The following is a 14030-nucleotide window of genomic DNA, read 5'->3' on the forward strand; positions in this document are numbered from 1 at the left end:
TAGTTTGGCCATTGAAATGAAAACCACTGTGAGAGGAGCAAACAGGAGTATAAGGAGAGAGCGACTCAAGTGACAGAGGAGGCTGTTGCTTTAGATGACTCTGGGAGATGGTACTGAAGCTGTGCATGAAAGATGAGAAGCGGGCAGACATGTGAAGGGTTGAGGAAGCAGAGTCCCAGGCAGCAGCCACGCTAAATGCTAACCTCTGCAAGCTTGGTGCACTCGCAAAACCGGAAGGAAGCTGGTTGGCTGGAGCAACGTAAACCAGGGAGTGACCCCAGAAGGGGCTAAGGATGGAGTGAGTTTGAGCCCTTTTGATGTGCCATGGGAGGGCATGGTAAGATTTTCATCCTTAAAGCCTTTCCCAAGGGTTTTTCAGTGGGAAACGCATGATCTAATTGCTGGTGACCAAGATTGCTGGGGCTTCTCTGTGGAGCAAGGATTACAGGGGAAGAGAGTGGAAGCAGGTGGTGGCTGGTGAGTGAAGTCCAGGTGGGCGATGAAGGTGGCTGCTTCAGGATGAGAGCAGGGAATGAGTGTGTGACTGACTGCAGAGGCGGAGCCAGTGGGATTTGATGATAAAAAAAAAACAGAGCAGAGGAGGGGAGAGAAGACGAGGGAAAGAGAAGAACAGAGCCAACTCCTGGGTTTGAGGCTTCACTAGCAAAAATGGAGACACTATTGGCTTAGGCAGGTAATACTGGAGAAACAGATTACCCTTACACCTGGGTAGCCTAGTGGAGACACCTGGCTGTCCAAGTGGAGGTGCCAAGTAGGCGATTGGATAAAAGGAGCCTGGGCTGAAGATGTCTGTTTGGGAGAGGGCGGCCTTTGGATGAGCAGGTAGACAGGGCAGAGGGCCAGGACAGAGCCCAGGGGTTCACAGACATTTAACAGCCTGGAAGAAGTGGGGTTGCCAGCAGGGAGAGTTGAGTGAGGCAGGAAAGTCAGAGAAGTTTAGGGATCACAGGAAAGAAATTTGATTCAAGAAGGGGAGTGGATGTTGGTTAATTGTATTAGCTGCTGCTGAGAGGTAGCCTCTGAAGAGGTCAGAGGAGCCTTTTGATTCCCAGTAGGGGGGTTGCTGGTCACCTTAACAAGAGCAGTTTAGTGGCACAGTGGAGACCAGATTGCCTTTAATCAGGTGGGTTGTCCATCCTGGTTGCACACCTGAATCGCCTAAGTGGTGGTGGGGGGGATGGTTATAAAAACTCTTGATGACTGGGCCCTGCCCCCAGAGATTCTGAGTTAATTGATCAGAGTTGGGCAGGGTCATCCCCAGGGGGTGCTAATGAGTAGTTAGGGGTAACAGCTGGTGTTCTAATCTGTTCTTAGACTGTATATCCCACCTCCCAATACTATTACATGGGGGACTGGGATTTCAGTATATGAATTTTGTGGGTATACAAACATTGTTGCAGTGGCCTTGTTCTAATTTTCAGAAATCTTTATCTAAAATATTAGTAATAAGTTGGGGATAAAATGAAATTTTAGAACAAAAAAAAAACTTATAGTCATTTTCCTATCTACAAATATTACATGAGAGTCATTACTTCTGCCTACCAATGTCATTAGTTTGCCTTATTCTTGTCATGAAGTTAAGGATAGCCATGTGACTTGCTGTGATCAATGAAATGAGTAGAAGGAATATGTCACTTCCAGGCAGTTTTAAGAGCCAGTGTGTCATGTGTCACCCTCTTTTCCCCTGTATTATCAAACCCAGCAATGTTCTGATGCTGCTGCTCCATCAGCCTGGTCCTGACTGAGGATGATATAGAAGAGTTTTCAGATGACCAGAAATGAACATGTAGTGTAGACAAGAAATAACTCTTTCTTATATAAAGCCCCTGAGATTTGGGGGATAGTTGTTGTTGCAGCACAAGCTAGCCTGTGCTGACTGATATACCAGCATGCATACCCTTGCACCACTGGGACTCATTGTTAGGTCTTGAAGATAAACGTTGCTGAAGATTTATAGCTGTCTTTTTTCCTTCCTTCCTTCTTTCCTTCCTTTCTGCCTTCTTTCGTTTCTTTTTCTCTCTTTCTTTCTTCTCTCTCTTTCTTTCCCTATCACCTATCCATCTGCCTATATCATCTATTTGTCACCTATCAGTCATCTGTCATCTCTATGTAATTGATGACTGCAAATGGGCAGAAGTCATAAAATCTTCAGACTAAGTATAACACAAAACAACCGCATACGTTAAAGGATTTTGCATTGAGAACAATCTGAATGCTTCTAAAAACACCGTTGCATAGTTACACTTCTGTAATATAACCCACAAAACTCTAAACATACCCCAAAGCCTCTTCATCTAATCAACCTGAAGAGGGTGTCCTTTATCGGATGGAGTCCCTGTCTTTGTGTTAGAAATGACCCTGTATCGCCGGGCGCGGTGGCTCAAGTCTGTAATCCCAGCACTTTGGGAGGCCGAGGCGGGTGGATCACGAGGTCAAGAGATCGAGACCATCCTGGTCAACATGGTGAAACCCCGTCTCTACTAAAAATACAAAACATTAGCTGGGCATGGTGGCACGTGCCTGTAATCCCAGCTTCTCAGGAGGCTGAGGCAGGAGAATTACCTGAACCCAGGAGGCGGAGGTTGCGGTGAGCCGAGATCGCGCCATTGCACTCCAGCCTGGGTAACAAGAGTGAAACTCCGTCTCAAAAAAAAAAAAAAAAAGAAATGACCCTGTATCAGTCAGGATCCTTGCAGGAGACAAGTAATGTATACTCAATTTACTACATTTGAAAAGGATTTATTAAAATGACTACCTATAAATGTCCCCCTTAGGGGAAGTGCAGCACCCCAGGATTAGACAAGTAGGGTGTCATTACCACCCCTAAACCTGAAGTGGCAAGTGGAAGGAGGGACTTCCAGGGCCCCCAGCAGGGGGTTCACCTACTAGGAGCCATGACCTTTAGTTTCGGATGTCAGATGTCCTTAGACACATGTCCAGATAGAGGAGGGTGGCAATGGGAGCCGAGGGGCAACGGGAAGATGTCTCCCAAATCTAGATGGTTTCAGCAGCAGACATCTTCACAACAATTAGCTGTCAGATTTTCAGCTTGTTTTGGTGTAAGAAAGGGAACAAACTTGAAAGCCATCTTTAGCTTTGCTCATGACTTTCTGAGTCCATAAGTGACTTCTGTGCTGGAACTAGGCACCAGAAAGTGGAAGGCTGTAGAGAAGAGCCCCCTTTTAGTCTTCTCTCCCAAGCTCTTGTGATATTGGAGAAAATTATCACCAAGAGGACCCATTTGGTCTGAATTAGCAATACAAACCCAAGACACATCAATAAATCCACATTCTTTAATGAAACCATCCTTTCTAGGTAGAGACATATGTTAGGTGCTCTCCACTTTCTCTTCGAAACTGACATCATTTCATGAAACAAAGTTACACAAAATTAAAAATACTGATATGTTTACATATAACACTTTAAACAGTTTTCCTTTTTAAAAAGAAAACTTTTACGCATTTGGGATTGCTGTTCAGAAGTTCAGTCTACAAAAGAAACTTTAAAAACATCTGCTGAAGCCAAGGGAACATTCGTTCACAAATGGAATGCTAACAGTACCAATCTGAAAGTTACCCAAGGGACCCAATCAATAGAAAAATCCCAAAGTGAATTTGCTAGTTAGCAGGATTTTACGAATTATTTAAACCAGCTGAGCAATTTGTGAGTGATACTAAACTTTACAGCAGGAGTGTCCAATCTTGTGGTTTCCCTGGGCCACATAGGAAGAAGAAGAATTGTCTTGGGCCAAAAAATACACTAACGATAGCTGATGAGCTTAAAAAAAAAAATCACAAAAAGAAACTTAGAATATTTCAAAAAAGTTAACGAATTTGTGTCGGGCCACATTCAAAACCGACCTGGGCCATGGGTTGAACAAGCTTGCTTTAGAGAGAAATTGTAAAACAGAAATAGAGGGGAAACTTCATCTTAGAGGGATTTACCCTACGTATTTACCTCAGAGGAAAATAGAGGGAATAATGAGTCAATAAACAGCCTCACTTTCTCTAATTGAAGACATTCCGCTGGCTGAAGTTGATTCCAGACCTTTTCCTGCCCTGCAATCAGCTTTAGCTTTTGCTAGACCAGGTTACAGCAGAACTGAGCCAGGCTGGAAACCCAGACCCCCAAATTCTTCATCAGGCTGTTTGTCCTAAGACAATTCTCTGAACTGAAACTATTCTTGCAGCTTAGTGTCATCACCAAAGCTTGGCACCCAATTAAAGCGCAAAGTAGGCTGCAGCGGTATCTTCTACCTCTGTTTGCTTCTGGGGATGTTTGCAGGCCGGTCACTGAGCAACTGCAAGCACCAAGCAGAGAGGCCTGGGTCCTTCTGCTGCATGGACTCTCTCTTGTGAAGCCAGCCTCGAGGTTCTTCGCAAGAACCTGTGTCATGCCCAAGTCCTCACAAATGTGGGCTTCCAGAGAAGCGGCCCAGCTAGCCCCAGCTGAATCAGGGCTTGTCTTTTGTGCAGATACGTCACACTGGAGGCCTAAATAAAGGTTTTTCATAAGGATCCCATTGCTGCAAATTGGCCATATGGTGACAATCACTGAAGCTGTGTGTTTTTGAAAATGTTCATACAAAAGAGATAAGAAGTATCATTGTTTCACCGTCCGGACTGTTTCTGACTCCCTCCCACTCTTCCATGAAATGGGTTAATCTTGCTTAGACTTCTAAAGCTTGAAACTACAAAACTTTGATTTCCTTGGACAAAGAATCTTAACAGCCATCTTAAGTATCCCAGTTCCATTTTCAACTCTGATAGACAAGATGAGACCAAATAAAACCGCAGAACATACAAAAATTAGAGAAATGGAATCTACCCTAACAGGCAGATGGGACTGGAGCCAGAAGGTCAGCTGCTCCATTTGCCATATCAAAGCGCATGCCGGGCAGGGTCTGCCACATGCACGATATGAGAGTGTCGGCTGAACCTCAGTCCAGGGCCAAGAAAGGCCAAAACAGAACCTGGTGAAAAGAGAGGCGGGAAACGGAGAGCCAATCCTGCAGGACCCACAGCAAAGCGGAGGCCAGGGGTTGGCGTGCTCCATGCTGCATTGATTAAGGCTTTGACAGCTGATCTTTTACATACATACATATATACAGACATATATTAATAATAATACTTTAATTTTTTTCTGTTTTAAGGAAAAAGTATTCCCATGCATTTCTTTGACTTTTCTTTGTATCATTCTAGTTTTTGCTCCCAGCAGTCATTTTAATGAGACAGAGTCCTCTGGTGGCATATTCTGATCTGTAAAAAATATAACCTTTTACCTTTTACAAACACTTTGTCTAAAATGATGCTGATTCATTCCAAAGGAATTCTGGTGCATGGGAGCGATCTTGGCTCTAACCAAAAACATGCGTGTGCCGCCCTGTGTTCCACACCAACCAAACAGGACTTAGTTATGTAAACATTACTTAAAAATTATTCCAACATAAATACTCTTTTAAAGCTAACATACCACAGCTTTTAGCTCATAATGCCCATAGATGCCTTAATGAAATGCCATTCAAAACTACCTCACTGTTTAAATTATACCTTGAGGTGCTACAATTATGTAAACATCCGCTACACTTCTCTAGAACAAGTGCCAGGTGTTGTGAATTCTGATTGCAAGTTGGTGATTGAATACTAGTTAATCTAAGCAATGTTACCAATGCACTCTTTAACCTGATTGGCTACAGGAAGCTAGTCACTGATCGGCTTATTCCACAAGACGATGATTTTTACATAACTTATAATTAACCAGTCTTCAGCAGTGTTCACCCCACGAGGGGCCTGAATTGGTCCCTCATAAGATGTCTTTGCACAGTTTGCAAATGCAGTTCGAACTGGATGTCAAAGAGTCCCAGGTGCCACGGGAAGTGCCTCCAAAGCTAAAAGAAGAAATGTTCTTCGAAGCCCATGGAATTCCAAGCACAGGTGGACTCTTCTCAAAGTCAATGAATGAAAAACTATCAGGACGAGCCACAATATTGTCTTCTCAGCAGACAGAACTCTTGCCAGCAAATGTTTTGCGCATTCACAATGGATGCCTTAGCCCCCACTGTAATTAGGGATGCGGGGAACCCAAGGGACAAGGAGAGCCAACGACTCGGAGAAATGGCCTGTGGTCTCCTAACTTCATGACAATGATTCTCATACTCGAAACTCCCTCTGTGAACACTGCTCAGTGTGATGCCTTTTTAAGTCCTGACATCCATATTTTCAGGTTTCTTGGTTGACATGTCCCTGGTAGAGAGAAAGAAAACAATTCCAGCCAAAGCTGTGAGTCACACACTAGTCATGGCCAAGCTTTCATCTCTTATGCCCAACATAGACAGAAGAGAGCCTGGCACCTTTGCAAGCAAGTCCAGATTAGAGGAACGACCAACCTCAAGGCTGGCCTTTTGCCACATGGGAGCAAGGGACAGGGAGAATGGGTATGTACAAGCATAGCTTGAATGGTCAGAGGCTTCAACCCTAATTTTCTTTAACAGTTCATGAGTGATAACATTGCAGCCAGAATCAAAAGAACATTTTCTCTCCACCTTGTTGGCCAAACTTACATGTACTTTCATTCAAATATATACCTCCAAGACTGGATTCTGAGTGTTTGTTTGAGAAAAATACTGTACACTGTTTTAGGGCAGATTTTCAAGGTGCTATTGTTGTAAAACGAAAACAAAACATTCTCAACGCCTGTCTTTCAAGAACATCAGCATTATTTCTTCATGTGCAGGGCATCCTGGAACTTGGTGCTGGTGTATTGGGCATGAAAGCCTTTCTTGTTGATGGTGTCGTCTGTGTGGAATCGAATCATCAGGGAATCTCCTGCGGAGTAGATTTCTTCCAAAGGCTGAGGAGAGGAGAAAGGAAAACGAGAAGGAATTTAGCTGTGATTACAATTGAAAATGAGGAGGATGGGACCAGATCTTACGCAAGCACACAGGATGCGTCCCTGGTACCAGAGCCTCTGAAGGGCATCAAAACAAGCTCCTTTCAAAAAAAAAAAAAAAAAAAAAAAAAAAAAGCATTGCAAATTCTGCTGCAGAGAATTTTGTGGGCCCTGCTCATCCAAAAAGGATCCCAGGTGCATAGCTTATATCGAATCTATTATTAAGTACACAGGTCAGTCAGGTGCTGCTCTAGGAACATCCAGATCTTACGTAAACTTTACAGCAAACTTATAAGGCAGGTACTATCCCCATCTTTCACTACAGGGAACTGAGACTCAAGTTCTCACAGGTAGGGGCAGGACCCACGCTCAGGTCCTTCTGACTATAAAGTGATGCACCATGAATCATTGAGCTCCAGGGTCATCATTGTGATATGACTCCCAGGAGACCTGAAACAAAGACCATTGTTCAGGCCTCTGTCCCATCCAAGGACAAAAAATGGGATGGAGCCACCATATGTGTCAGAAAGGTTTTGCCAGGTGGTCTGTGAACGGAGCCACATTCCAAGGCTGTTGCCTGCGAGGTTCTAGTGGAGCCAAAGTGGGCTTCCCCTACAGTTAACTGCTCAGGACCCTCCCAGAGGCTCCTTTCCACAGACCCCAAAGTCTGAAAGACTGTATCAAAGGTGGTGCATTGGTCAAGTGCCACTTCGTCATTTGTCTTTTTTTAGAGGCTGAAAGAAGATGAAGGGAATTACTCAAATATAAATGCCAATTTCAGTTTCTGTTTAGCACAAGGAGCACTGGTGACTCCAAAATGATGTGATATCAATCCAGCCAATAGCAAAGAAGCTTAAGTGACCAGGCCTGGAGGCAACAGAAAGGAGAGGGCTGGGGCCCAGCATGGGCAGCATCCAGTGTGGTGCAGCCAGGAAGTGGCCAGGATACCATACTGTCCAGGGCACAAACTCCCACCCAGCACCACCTACACGCCAAGCCCTATGTCAGGTGCTGAGAAGCAGCAAACATAACAGGCCCACTGAAAAAGACAGTAATGAGAAAACTGATAATGACCTTGAGCACAATCATCGTGTGTATAGTAAGTGATTTGTAATTTTCAGAGGCATCTGGTTTTGCTTGAGGAGAAAAATGTGAATATTAGGAATATATAAAAACATAAATATATATATATTTTGAGACAGAGTTTTGCTTTTGTCACCCAGGCTGGAGTACAATGGCATGGTCTCCACTCACTGCAACCTCCACCTCCCAGGTTCAAGCGATTCTCCTGCCTCAGCCTCCCAAGTAGCTTGGATTACAGGCATATGCCACCACGCTCGACTAATTTTTGTATTTTTAGTAAAGATGGGGTTTCACCATGTTGGCCAGGCTGATCTTGAACTCCTGACCTCAAGTGAGCCACTCTCAGCCTCCCAAAGTGCTGGGAGCCATCATGCCTGGCCCATAATTAAATATTTTTAAAGCCTGAAGGCCAAATAAAAATGGAGGGAGAGGCCAGCCATGGTGGCTCATGCCTGTAATCCCAGCACTTTGGGAGGCCGAGGCAGGTGGATCACTTGAGGTCAGGAGTTCAAGATCACCCTGGCCAACATGATGAAACCCTGTCTCTACTGCAAATACAAAATCGGCTGGGCGTGGTGGTGCACACTTATAATCCCAGCTACTTGGGAGGCTGAGGCAGGAGAATTGCATGAACTCAGGAGGCAGAGGTTTTGCAGTGAGCCGAGATCCAGCCTGGGTGACAGAGCAAGACTGTCTTAAAAAAAAAAAAAGCAGGGGACAGGGAAAGCCTTTGTAAAAACAGGGAGAAAGTCCCAAAAGGAAAGTGCTTGTCCGTGGCTGGCCTCGGTAAGGGGCCTTCCAGGACTGGTCCCTGGCTGCCTCCTGACCTCCTCTCTGACAGTTCTCCTGCTCCCCACTCCGCTCCCACAGAATGAGCCTCCTGGCCATTGCTCCTAAGTGGCGGGGGTTTCCAGGCCGGAAACCCAGCTGTGTCTGACTCCACAACTCAGGTTGTGAATCGTCACATTCTGCCCTGGCCCCAGCGTCCCTGGGACTTACCCCAGAGCCACAGAAGCGGCCGAGCCTGGGCGCTGAGCTGTCGTAGCCGTCGTAGGCTTCCATGAAGTCGTAGCCACAGTCGGCCTCCTCCTCAACCTCAAAGGTCCGGAATGTCAGTTCCACGCCGTAACCGTCCTCCGCCATGATCAGCCAGTCACAGCGGGCCTGGCTCGGGTAGTTGTTGTCCCCAAACTGGGCATGGGAATAGAGCTCTTTGGTCTGCACTTCGGCTTTCAGCCTGCCCCCGCACTCTGGAGCAGAGAGAAGGGAGATGTCCCCTCAGCACAGGACACCTTCGTGCCTCCCGCCTGCGTCCACTCAGCTTTCCCTGGGGTGGGCCTGGCAGGCAAGGCCAGGTAGTCTCATCACCCCATTTGATGGAGGGGTACACAGAAGCCCCTGGCTCCCCCAGGTCGGGGCTCCCTCGCAGATGCAAAGTGGCCCTTACAACACTGTGGCTCACACCTGTAATCCCAGCACTTTGGGAGGCCGAGGCAAGCAGATCACCTGAGATCAGGAGTTCAAGAACAGCCTGATCAACATGGAGAAACCCCGTCTCTACTAAAAATACAAAATTAGCTGGGCGTGGTGGCAGGCACCTGTAATCCCAGCTACTTGGGAGGCTGAGGCAGGAGAATCCGGGAGGCGGAGGTTGAGGTGAGCCAAAATTGCGCCATTGCACTCCAGGCAACAAGAGAGAAACTCTGTCTCAAAACACAACAACCAAAAAGTGGCCCTTACAAGCCAAGGTTTAAAAAAAAAAAAAAAGCGGCCCTTATATGTCTCCTGTTCCCAGCTTGAGAATACGTGAGCATGCCATTGAAAAGAGCTGGCTGCTTTTTGCTTCTTCCAGCTATGGAGGCATGGAGCCAGTGGATGGTCCACCTGGCTGGTCGCTGGGGTGTGGGTGGGTCTGTTTGCCACTTTATTCCCTGAAATGCTGGAGGCCTCTGAGAAGGGTTCACACTCGCCCGACGGACTGGCTGTAATTTGTCATTTCTGCCAACAGAGGGCGATAAAAGCACATCGGAACCGCCTGTGCGCTCTCAATCCTGGAAACCTCAGCTCGTACTTGACTGGTGCTCGCAGTTGAGAGCATGGACTGTAGGCCAACTTTGAGGTCCCTGTGGGTGTCACAGGTGAGCTGCACCTCAGACTCTGGACTTGTATTCTGTAGCCTTTGTTTCTGGGTGTTTTTTTTTTTTAATCATACAAGGACAGTAATTCTGCTTGGCCTTGGTCCTATATATAGTACCTTGTGTCTTGGACACGTAAGTCCACATAAAATAAAATGGACATTGGCCGGGCATGGTGGCTCACGCCTGTAATCCCAGCACTTTGGGAGGCCGAGGTGGGTGGATCACTTGAGGTCAGGAGTTTGCGACCAGCCTGGTCAACATGGTGAAACCCCGTCTCTACTAAAAAGACAAAATGAGGTGGGTGTGGTGGCGGGCACCTGTAATCCCAGCTGCTCGGGAGGCTGAGGCAGGAGAATCACTTGAACCTGGGAGGTGGAGTTTGCAGTGAACTGAGATTGTGCCACTGTACTCCAGCCTGGGCCACAGAGTAAAACTCCATCTCAAAAAAAAAAAAAAAAAAAAAAAAAGTAAATAAATAAATAAAATAAAAAAGATAGATAAGACTGGTCTAGATGAGCAAGCACCAGAAATTCTGGAGGCAAATCCCTGCACAACTCCTCCCCTCCCAGCGTGCTCCATGTCCCCCAGGGGCCCAGGCAAATGCTGTTGTAGATTCTGTAGATCCTGGGCCGCCTGGCTCCTAACGCTCCCAGGCCCCGCTGGAGCTCCACACCCCGCCTGGCCCCAGTCCTGTCTGACTGCCCATTCTTAGTCCTGTGTTGGCTCTGGCTTAGAATGTCTTCCAGGACTAACCGGTCTTTGGGAAATTTCAAATTCCTGAGAGCTGGGTGGTCATGAAATGAGCACAGAGCAGGGCAGGACACCTCCCACCCATCCCACCAGACTCCCAAACCCTCCCCATGTGCCTGGGCCCTGGGAACAGACCCCTGGCCTGCATCGATGACCCCTGCAGCCTCTGCTGCAGGTTCACCTGTGGGGAACACCAGCAGATGAGAGAGAGGGAGGGAGGAGAGAGGTGAAGGCATTTAGTCCCCTGATCGTCACAGCTTTTCTTCCACTTGGGCCACAGCTGCAGCCGGAGCATCTCTGCATCCCTCTCTGTCTCCAGCTTCCAGGAACTCTCCCTCCTCTCATCCTGGGCCTGGGGTTGCAGTTCCTAGCCTTGCAGCTCCTAGCTCTGGTGGCTTCACTGTCCTGCAGTGTCCCAGTCCCTGCCGCCCCCTTACAACGTGTCCCTTCATTAACTTCTCCTCAAATAATGACTGAATGTGCCCCCATTTCCTGCCGGGACCCTGGAGCACCTATGTTCTTCCTGGTCTCTATCTGCAGGGACAAGAGGGCGAAATCACTAGTTAACAGCTTTTAAACTTCCCTGGGGTAGGCTAGAACTTCTCAGGGAGTTTGACAGGGTTCCACAAACCATGAGGTGTTTTCTGGTGTGCGAGGGATGCTGGCTACTATATTGTTTGACCTGATTTATATTTCTGGTACTGAAAAAAAAAAAGTGCGGATAGGGACTGTTAAAAGGATCACAGGGTCCCATGATGGTGATCTCAGACTCAACATTACAGAAGCCGAGTGGGCTTTGGGTGGCCACCGGCTCTGACAGAGGACACAATTGTACATCAGGATTAAAGGGTCAGATTGGCTTCCGTGGGCACTAGTCCTAGGTGGTAACATTTTAATGGCTAAAGAGCAGAGCCAAATTTATTACTGGCACTCTTCTACTTAACGAAGTAGATAATGTAAGTTATAAGCACATACACTGCCCACCAAAGGACCCAATAATGCTATTTACATTTTGAGTGGAGGAAAAAATCTTGGGGAACAGAAACATTTTCACTTTCCAGAACTGGTCCTTAGAGGGATAAAGGGCTGCCTTCACCACTCTGTTACACAACTTTTGGACTTTACAGACCAGCAAAATACCTGGGCTGGAGCGCAGCGGTTTGATCAGAACTCACTGCAGCTTTGAGTTCCTGGGCTCCAGCGATTCTCCTGCTTCAGCCTCCCGAGCAGCTGAGACCACCACGCCTCGCTATATTGTCTAGTTTTTATTTTATAGAGATGGAGTCTTATCATCTTGTCCTAGCAGGTCTTGAACTCCTGGGCTCAAGCAATCTTCCCCACTCAGCCTCCCAAAGTTCTAGGATTATAGGTGTGAGCCAGCGTGACCAGCCAAAATACATTTTTAAAAGAGAGGAAGAAGGGCCGGGCGCGGTGGCTCACGCCTGTAATCCCAGCACTTTGGGAGGCCGAGGAAGGTGGATCACGAGGTCAAGAAATCAAGACCATCTTGGCCAACATGGTGAAACCCCATCTCTACTAATAAAAAAAAAAAAATGCAAAAAATTAGCTGGACGTGGTGGCACACGCCTGTAATCCCAGCTACTCGGGAGGCTGAGGCAGGAGAATTGCTTGAACCCAGGAGGCGGAGGTTGCGGTGAGCCGAGATCGCGCCATTGCACTCCAGCCTGGGTAACAAGAGCGAAACTCCGTCTCAAAAAAAAAAAAAAAAAAAAAAAAAAAAAAAAAAAAAAAAAAGGGAAGAAAGGAAGAAAAGGAGGAAGGAAAAAAATGGGGCACTAACAAAGGGTCGTCGATTTCAAATTGTGTCAGTTAAAGACACTGAAAGAAAACAGCTCTTTTCCCTATGGTTGCTGATGCTTCATTTTTTAATTTTTATTTTTAGAGATAGACTCTCACTCTGTCATCCAGGCTGGAGTGCAGTGGTGCGATCTCAGCTCACCGCAATCTCTGCCTCCAGGGTTCAAGCAATTCTCCTGCCTCAGCCTCCTAAGTAGCTGGGATTCCAGGCACCCACCACCACACCCAGCTAATTTTGTATTTGTAGTGGAGACAGGGTTTCACCATGTTGCCCAGGCTGGTCTCGAGCTCCTGGCCTCAGCTGATCCACCTGCCTCGGCCTCCCAAGGTGCTGGGATTATAGGCGTGAGCCGCCGTGCCCAGCTTGATGCTTCATTTTAATGGACATTTTATCACACACCTTCCTCCCCTCACTCTTCCCTGCTCAGAATTAAAAGGCAGTCCTTGTCCTGCCTTCAGCACCTCTCTGTCTCCTGTCCAAGTGTTCATCAGCTGGAAGGCTGCGTCCCACCCCACGTACCTGTGCTGTGCACTGCCTGGAAGCCTTTCCTCTGCACCGAGGCATCCGAATAAAACCTGAGAAACAGACTACTGCCCGAAGCCACCAAGGGATCTGGTTTCTTGCTGCCGCAGAAACGGCCCAGGATGGGGGCCAGGATGTTGGGCCCGTCGTACATTTCCAGGTGGTCGTAGGCACATTCCTGGTGCTGCTCGATCTCAAACTCATTAAAGGTCTGGGGACAGAAGAGCAGAAAGTAAGGCCAGGGCCTGGCGTTCGGCTGGGGTGGGGGCCTCCTCTCCAGTTCTGGGAGAGGAAGGGGCGAGGGAGTGCATGCAGACCTCCGGCTGGCTGTGCCCGGGGGTGTGTGGCCATGACGATGCTTGGGGACATCTGCAGAGAGGCTCTCAACTTCCGCCTTGCTTTTGGTCCAGCAAGTGGCCCTACGAGGTAGTTACATGAGCTATTGCTACGATGACCACACTGCAGATGAGAGAGTAGGGGTTCAGAGAGTTTAAATGCTTGACATTTTGACAGCTGGTAAGTGACGGAGCCAGGCTTTCCACATTCCAAATCTGTCTTCCTTCCATCCCATCACACAGCTTTTCTCTCACTTAGGGCTAAGAGCCAGCAAGGGCTGAGTGCCCACTCTGTCAGCAGCTGTTTTAAATGCTTTACAAGTATCGCCTCATTTAATCTTTACAACTTAATCTTTACAACCCTGTGATGTGTCTAATCACTTTACAGATGAGGAAATGGAGACTCAGAGCTGTCAGATGACTTGCCCAGGGTCACACACTGGCAGAGTTGGGCCATGATCTGGCGCTCTGCGT

The 14030-nt window shown here is 47.4% G+C and overlaps 1 protein-coding gene across 1 annotated transcript in view; it reads right to left on the reverse strand.

The window, feature by feature from the left end:
• Positions 1-3343: 3343 nt before the first annotated feature.
• The window catches only part of TLL2 (tolloid like 2), a 150118-nt gene continuing 139431 nt past the window's right edge, over positions 3344-14030 (reverse strand). The window contains exons 19-21 of the mRNA XM_003922346.3: positions 13219-13432; positions 8992-9242; positions 3344-6870 (exon numbers count right to left, since the gene is read on the reverse strand). Of these exons, the coding sequence (XP_003922395.1) occupies positions 6736-6870; positions 8992-9242; positions 13219-13432 (600 nt within the window). The 3' untranslated portion in view covers positions 3344-6735. The remainder of the gene's footprint in view (positions 6871-8991; positions 9243-13218; positions 13433-14030) is intronic.

The sequence above is a fragment of the Saimiri boliviensis genome, chromosome 12 (genome assembly GCF_048565385.1).
Source record: "Saimiri boliviensis isolate mSaiBol1 chromosome 12, mSaiBol1.pri, whole genome shotgun sequence".
Classification (NCBI taxonomy): Eukaryota; Metazoa; Chordata; class Mammalia; order Primates; family Cebidae; genus Saimiri; species Saimiri boliviensis.